This window comes from Octopus bimaculoides, chromosome 3, assembly GCF_001194135.2.
Source record: "Octopus bimaculoides isolate UCB-OBI-ISO-001 chromosome 3, ASM119413v2, whole genome shotgun sequence".
NCBI classification, from domain to species: domain Eukaryota; kingdom Metazoa; phylum Mollusca; class Cephalopoda; order Octopoda; family Octopodidae; genus Octopus; species Octopus bimaculoides.
Genome location: NC_068983.1, coordinates 117,764,981 through 117,772,788, shown reverse-complemented (window position 1 = coordinate 117,772,788; position 7,808 = coordinate 117,764,981). Strand labels below are relative to the sequence as shown.

The following is a 7,808-nucleotide window of genomic DNA, read 5'->3' as shown; positions in this document are numbered from 1 at the left end:
TATATATATATATATATATATATATGACTTGTTTGTTGGGCTCACGATCGTTACCTCATGTATTCAAATTCCAGATCATATGTCACATCTTGCTCTTGAGCAAGGCACTTGTTGTTCTCCAATCTACCAACTGAAAATATCTAGCCAAGAAAAGTGGGGCCGTTTCTGCAATAAGGAGTTCCGTGGGGAGACTTATGCTCTCGGTCGCTTAAGTCATATATACACTCGTGGTTGTTACATTTCTATTGTTTTCATAAATCTCCTCTTTGAGCTTCCACTCGAACCGTGAAATGTTTTAAATCCTCATAAGAAGAACAGTATAAGTACTATTAAGGTGATGTTGAAGCTCCTTCTTCATACACCTGGTTTGGGCTCTAAAGAGAAGAGAATGCTCGGTACACATAGAGAACAAAAACCACTCAACTACTTTAATATTATTAGCAGAAACAATATGAAACTGAGGATCTATCAAAGCTAATGAGAGACAGATTCCTGGTGCAACATTACAAGACATATCTCGGCTGCGGCTGTTCGACGAACAAAATTGAAGTTAACAAACAAATGTTCAAATAAGTGCCTATATGGAAATTGTTTTTTTTTTCTAAAGAAAGGTGAATTATTCTAACACCAGTTGGTATTAAACAAAACGTTTAATCATCAGATAAGTATGGAAGAAGCCAATTTTTCGAATGCTCTGGATAGACATTCTTTCATGGCAACCAACAACAACAAAACATACCTTCACACACACACACACACGCGTGCACACATATACGTACATACATATGTCTCTGTGTGTATGTTTGTGTGTGTGTGTGTGTGTGTGTGTGTGTGTGTGTGTGTGTGTGTGTGTGTGTGTGTGTGTGTGTGTGTGTACGTGTGTGTGTACGATGTATATAAAAGATACGGAAAGAGAAATAAGAGAATATGAAGCAGTGTAAACAGAAACTGGTACGTTATTTTAACGTTTCTGGGAATAGTACGCTAGTTGTACTTTCCGAATTTGGCGCAGTGGTTGGAGTGTAAAACCAGGTGGATATTTTACTTAACTAAGAGAAATTTCTTGAGCGTAGTGATCGAGTCCACGATCATCTAACGATTTCCGTTTCCTTACATCACTACCGTATTTAGTGTCAACATTTCACTCAAGTATTCACTTCTCGTTAATCCAACATTTTATGTTGATAAAAAGAACTTCTTTTGGTCATAAGTGTAATATTTTTTATTTTCTTTTCGTTTAGGGATAACATGGATAGCAAGTGAGGCATGGGCAGGACGTGGCGAATTTCTGACCTTACCACCACACATTATGCAAGGTATAATAGGTGTTACATTAAATTCACAGACTCTCAAACGGCCGGACGAATACCCGGTGAAAATTCATCCCAGACGTAACAAATGGTTGTTGCCTTTCCTATGCCAACAATACAACATTGCAGCTGATTGTTCTTTGAAAAAGTTACAAAATATTTCAGACTTCCCTCATAATTTAACTTCATTTCATGATTGCTTCCCAGTTTCATTAAATTTCATCTGGACTTATATGTTCGACGCAATTTATACGATTGCCAAAGGATTACACAATCTTTTAGAAGTAAAAAAATGTGAAAACAAATCGGTGCCTACTATCAACTATTCAGAACTTCTTCAGAATTACAAAGACATTCGCTTTCAAGGTTTTTCTGCTGTCCCCATCCAATTTGACCGTTATGGACAAGAAGTGAACGCTCGTTATGATATAATAACTTTACAGTTCAATGAATCAATCAAAAAGTTAGAATATATCAATATTGGAAGCTGGCAGCAAATTAACAGTGACACGTCGTTGACCATTAATCCTTCAGACATTCATTGGAATAAAGGTATATTTACTCTTTAAATTTCCTTTCCATAGAATATCAAATACATCGGATGCATATGTTTTAAAGTTTGTTAAACATTTGAAAATATATATATTACCAGAAAGTAAAGATTCATCATCGTTATGAAAGAATCTAATTAGTCCAAACAGTAGCCATCATCTCATATTTAACTAATAGAATTAAGAAGTTGATTAATAATGTTGCTTTTACTTATTTTCTAATATATCTTTCTGACATCGATTTGTTGATTAAAAATAAGCGCCATGCGAAGAATAATTTATCGAAGACAAGCGACTGTTGTCTAATATCTATTTAATATTAAACTATTCTGAAATTGAAGAGAAATATTAATTTTGCTGGAATGAAATAAATGTCAATGAAACCAATACAAAGTCCATCTCGTCAATATAAATGGAATGATAGTTAGCCAGAGACTGGCTGATTTTAAATAAAATGTACCATTAAATAACGTTGATAGATTTTACTCGAAAATAAAACTCATTCATTATTTTTATAGCAATTTCTATAAAATACTGCTGTTTATGCAAGGTAAAGAGAGATATTTGTGCTGAAATGTCGTATCAGCTATTTTATTTTCCATTCCATCCATGAAAAGTTTCATTCACAGCATCTGTATTTTATTACAATTAACACAAAACTAAAAGTAATGAAATTAAATTTCGTGACAAAAACATTTTTAAAACTATGTGTATTGAGACTATCATAAATCCTATATATTGGAACCAATGCTGTGAATGTTATATGCATTGATTCATTTCAGGAGTAAAGCCGATGTCAAGATGTTCAGTTCCTTGTGGAAAAGGCTATAAACGCAAAATCGGATCACAGTCATGTTGTTGGGTTTGTGAAAAATGTCCTCCTGGCTGGGTTTCAACGAGTAATATTTCATATAAATGCTTACAATGTGAATATTTGAAACACCCTAATGATGATAACAGTGAGTGTGTTGATGATAAACGTACATGGTTCTCCTATGATTCCCCTGGTGGGATTATTATAATCTTACTTTGTAGTGTTGGAGAATTGTTTAGTGTAACGCTTTTACTTCTTTTCTCAAAGCATAGAAACCATCATTTGTATATTGGAATGTCATTCAAATTTTTATCCTTTCTGGTTGCAACTTTTGGATTTCTTTTACCTTTTACTTTCTTACAGCGACACTTAGATATTATTTGTCATAGTAATATTATATGTTTACAATTATTTTATGCTCTACATTTATCTCTCATGTTTTACAGCGTCGGTACAATCCGTCACTATGTTGGACATTTAAATAGACTTTTTAAAAATATTCCACTAAAAGGCAAGAATAAAAAAGATAAATCCAATGAAATGAATCATATAACATTTAATACAGACACTAAGTGCTGCAGTTTAAATTGCATAAATATGGGAAGTTTTGTTTTTATTCTCACTATTCTACTACGAATTTCTCCATTAGCATTTAATGGACTACAAATGCCTGCGCAAGTAGTTATCAAAAAAGTTTCAACAAATAATATTTTTCTTTACTGTAGATCAAAAGATTGGGATTTTTACTTCGCCTTGCTTTATGAGGCCATAATGCTTTGTTTGATTCTATTGTTCTCAAACAAAAGTCGGAATTCTACTAGCAACAATGATATTTACCAAAATGGATCAACTATTTACGACAATGATAAAATAATATATTACGAAGCTTTCCTCATTGCTTTAGTGTGTTTTACTTTTACCCCATTCGAACGCTTTGAAAGTAAACCACGGATAGCTACTATACTTCAATCGACAGCAGTAATAATTATACAATATATCTTTGTTGCCTCTACTTACGGTACAAAACTGTACGTCATCTACAGAGAACGAAACAAAAGAAAATAGCTGAACTGTATATAAAATAAGTGTTCGTGCATAGACAGAAAGATTTCCGAAGTTTTGAAACCTATTAATTTGTGCTTTCATAATGGACTGACAAAGAATTCGGATTTTGTTAGGTTGTTGCTTAATTTTGAATCTTGCTTTTGTCAATGTATAAACATTGTTTTCAAGAACTGGAAAGTAGTTTCAGTCGATATAATCATAAAATCATAAAATCAAAGCAGTGATAAGTGTCATTGTAGTGCTAGAGTAATAGTAGATTGGATTAAAATGCTATAGTTGAAATATATATCGAATTATAATATTGGCGCTGAAAAATATTAACTTAGTGATGGTGTTACAAAAGATAACACCATAGTTGCAGAAAGTAAAGTATTAGAAAAGTTAGCGCAATAATGTCAAATTAGATCAGATATTTATTTATTGGAAATGTTTTGTTTTTGTTGATTTTCCTGATAGAAAGACTTAGGCCCATTTGCTTGACAAAGTGAGAGGATCGAACAAACAAAAAGTATGAATAATTATAAAACTTTATATTGTTGTAAATAATGCAATCAAACAAATTAGTAACGTTTCAAATTTATGTTAACCAAGAAGGAGCTGAAAAAATTATGGGTGTTACCAGCTACTCTAGTAAAGGTCTTTAAACAAAATAGATTGAAGATCTATAGAAACGCATGTGATGAGATATATTGTATTTGGCTTGAATTTACCGCCAGCAAAAGTCAAGTCCAAAGATAAATATAAAGGGACCAAAAATTACTTAATATATTCCACATAATATTAAGATGCTTCAGACATCATATAGATGGTTATATAGTAAATGGGCTACTTTCCTTGTACCGTTTCAATTAAATAATGACATTCACTTAGTAAAAACAATATTATTCTTCAATAAATTCAAACTACTCTATTTCTTCAATACAAATGTATGAATTTAAGCTGATAATGAATTTATTATTCTAATAAAATAAAAACGGTGAATAGGTACTTTTCCTTTTATGCTTTTTCTTTTACTTCAAATCTCGGTTTTTACTTTGATTCATCTAAGATTGTTAGTATACGCAAAAGTAATATATAATAGGGTTTATTCAATCCATGATATCCCTAAACGTCAGCAAAAGTCGGACTATGCTATGTCGAAAGATTAAGCAATAAGAAATATCAAAATTACACGTTGAAGTCACGACTCCCAACTTTTCTTTTGCAAATATACTAAAGGAAATATCATAACCCATAACCATTATCTATCTATCTATCTATCTATCTATCTATCTATCTATCTATCTATCTATTTCTGCCTGTCTGTCTATCTATCTATCTATCTATCTATCTATCTATCTATCTATCTATCTATCTGTCTGTCTGTCTGTCTGTCTGTCTATATGTCTGTCTGTCTGTCTGTCTGTCTCTCTCTCTCTCTGTATATGTGTGTGTGTATAAATATGTGTGTACATATGTATATATACTTATTTGTGTGAGTGAGTGTGTGTGTATAAGTGCGTGTGCGTGTTGCGTGTGAGTGTGTGAGAGTGTGTGTGCGTGTGTATGTGAATGTGTGTGTGTGTGCGTGTACATGTGTGTGTGCGTGTACATGTGTGTGTGTGTTAAGTTTTACTAACAGTTCAGTTAAAATTATGAGTTTTCTCGTTATAACCGTTTGTCTTGTTAAATGAACCAGTCTAAATTATAAAAGCTACAGATAAATTTTTCATAAACAGACACTAAAACACCTGATAATGTAAAGAAGCTGAATAAAGAAATAAAATTCATCTTTACAAGTTTATTACTATTGCTGAAGTAGAGACATATGTTTAACACCTAAATTGGAAAATATCACCTAATTGGAAAAAGTGAGATTCTACAGCAGAAGAGTGTCGTTGTTATTAACTAGTGCAGGAATTTACATATGTAAAATAACGAGTTGGCAATCACACCTTAGTAAAATCATCTAAGCAATTATTAGACAACAACCCCCTCTAGGAGTGTTTAAAATGTAATAAAAATAAACCGTAAGTGGGAAAACTCTAATAAGATCAATTTATCAAAAGTTAAAAATAATATCGTCAAAGTAGATTAGAGTTTATCTGGTCTTTAAAACCAACTAGTGAACGCGATGAGCATCTTTCAGTATTATTAAACTTCTTTAGCGGATCATATTCTACTCATTTAATGCTTGACAGACAACCTTTCCTCTTATCTATATAAAATAAGATTTTATTGCAATGAAGTGATATGGATGATGGAGATCGACCTTGTAGAATGTTGTAGAATGTTGTAGATCAACACAAAATGCACCAAATACTTCCTCAAATCATATTCCGCTTTCTTGAAAAGTGAAACATTAAATAATGGGTTCCCATGTACACTATGTCTAAATAAAGACAGAGCGGCTATGGACAGAACCACTTCTTGGTCAAAACTGAACTGGAGATAATCAACAACAACCACAATATAACATTACTATTTGTACTTTAAATTGTTAATATCGAAATGAAATGGTTACAGCAAAAATGTGTTTACATCGTGTACATTTTATCAATGGAAAGAAACAATATTTTAAACAAATACATTCCAGATGTTGCAAAGTGATGAAATTAATTTGATTTAATAAAATACATATTACATTTTCTTTGTACTGTTATCGATTGTACCTTCTAATGCAAATTTATGTGGTTTAAAGTTATTATTTTTTCTTAACTTATAAATTGCCAAGAGTTAATTACAGAAATCTGTTAAAGAGGTCACATGTTAATTTAAAATTCTGTTTTCAAATACTAATTTATCATATACTAATTTATGAAATACTTATATATCATGTAAGCAATTTTTAGACTAATGAGGAAACCTATCATCATAATTCGGATAATGAGAAATTGAAATTAATTAGCACTTCAAATAGAAACTGTAATTGTCAGCTTATGGTTAGCCTTCAAAATCGTTAGAGCATCGGGGAAAATGCCTTGCCGTATTTGTTCCAACTCATTACATTCTGAGTTCAAATACCATCGCAACTAACTTTGGTTTTGATCTATTCTGGGTAAATAAACAGTGAAGTGTTGGATGTTGATGGTCTTATGCCAAAACCAGAAAGAATTACACATCGGATGTTTTACGGTGAAAATTAAGCTCCTGGCAAATAATTGCAACAGTGACATGATTTCAAGCACATTTACTATATTCTAATAATGGCCTTGGAAATGAGCCGAACTTCACAAACTTTTCATGAAGTCACTGGGGATGACAAGTTGGCAGATATTTTAACATAGATATTTTAGCATAGAAATGTGTGATATTTTAACATAGAAATATGTGATATAAATAACTGGTTTTCAGTTGTATGTAAGATTGTTGAGTGGGCAATGTATTGGACTACACCAATACCAACAGAAAGTTGCATCAACTGGAAACTAAGGTGTTATAATATGTTTCGGTACATAATTTTATTCAACGCAGGTTGGGAATAGAAACCATACGCTTTCTTAAAGCCTGTAACTTTTTGTTCTCAACAAATTCTCTCGGCTATTTTGTCTCCATAGAAATTAACAAGTAGCATAAATTTCAGAGAATCAATGGCACAATAATAAATTCTTATTGAAATAATCCACATAAATGTTTTTAATTTGTCTATATCCCCCTGCCTAGAGTGTTATGTACGAGAATAAGGATGCTGTAAATGATTATTGCAAAATCAAACATAATCCTCGAATTAGGAAAGAGTGGAGGAATGTTAAAAATAGACGGGGGTGGGGGAAAGAGCAAAAAAAGGTACCAGCGAAAGATCGGGGCTTGTGGGGTCGGAGCGTGACCTGATCATCACTTCATTTGTATTGTCCCTGTATTGTTAATTTCATTCGATTTTTTAATATTTTAATTAATTTTTAAAAGTTACATTTTATGTAAAATCATATCAATTTACTGATCCCATCAGTTGTTTTGTTCATTTCTGTTTAGCTCCCGGTGGGCAATAAAGAAATTGGCATTTCGTCTGCCGTTACGTTCTGGGTTCAAATTCCGCCGAAGTCGACTTTGCCTTTCATCTTTTCGGGATCGATAAATTAAGTACCAGTT

The 7,808-nt window shown here is 32.2% G+C and overlaps 1 protein-coding gene across 1 annotated transcript in view; it reads left to right on the top strand.

Moving 5' to 3' along the window:
- Nucleotides 1-6,324, top strand: part of LOC106867234 (metabotropic glutamate receptor 3) — a 48,474-nt gene extending 42,150 nt beyond the window's left edge. Inside the window, exons 3-4 of the mRNA XM_014912049.2 lie at nt 1,242-1,862; nt 2,644-6,324. Of these exons, the coding sequence (XP_014767535.1) occupies nt 1,242-1,862; nt 2,644-3,740 (1,718 nt within the window). The 3' untranslated portion in view covers nt 3,741-6,324. The remainder of the gene's footprint in view (nt 1-1,241; nt 1,863-2,643) is intronic.
- Nucleotides 6,325-7,808: the final 1,484 nt, after the last annotated feature.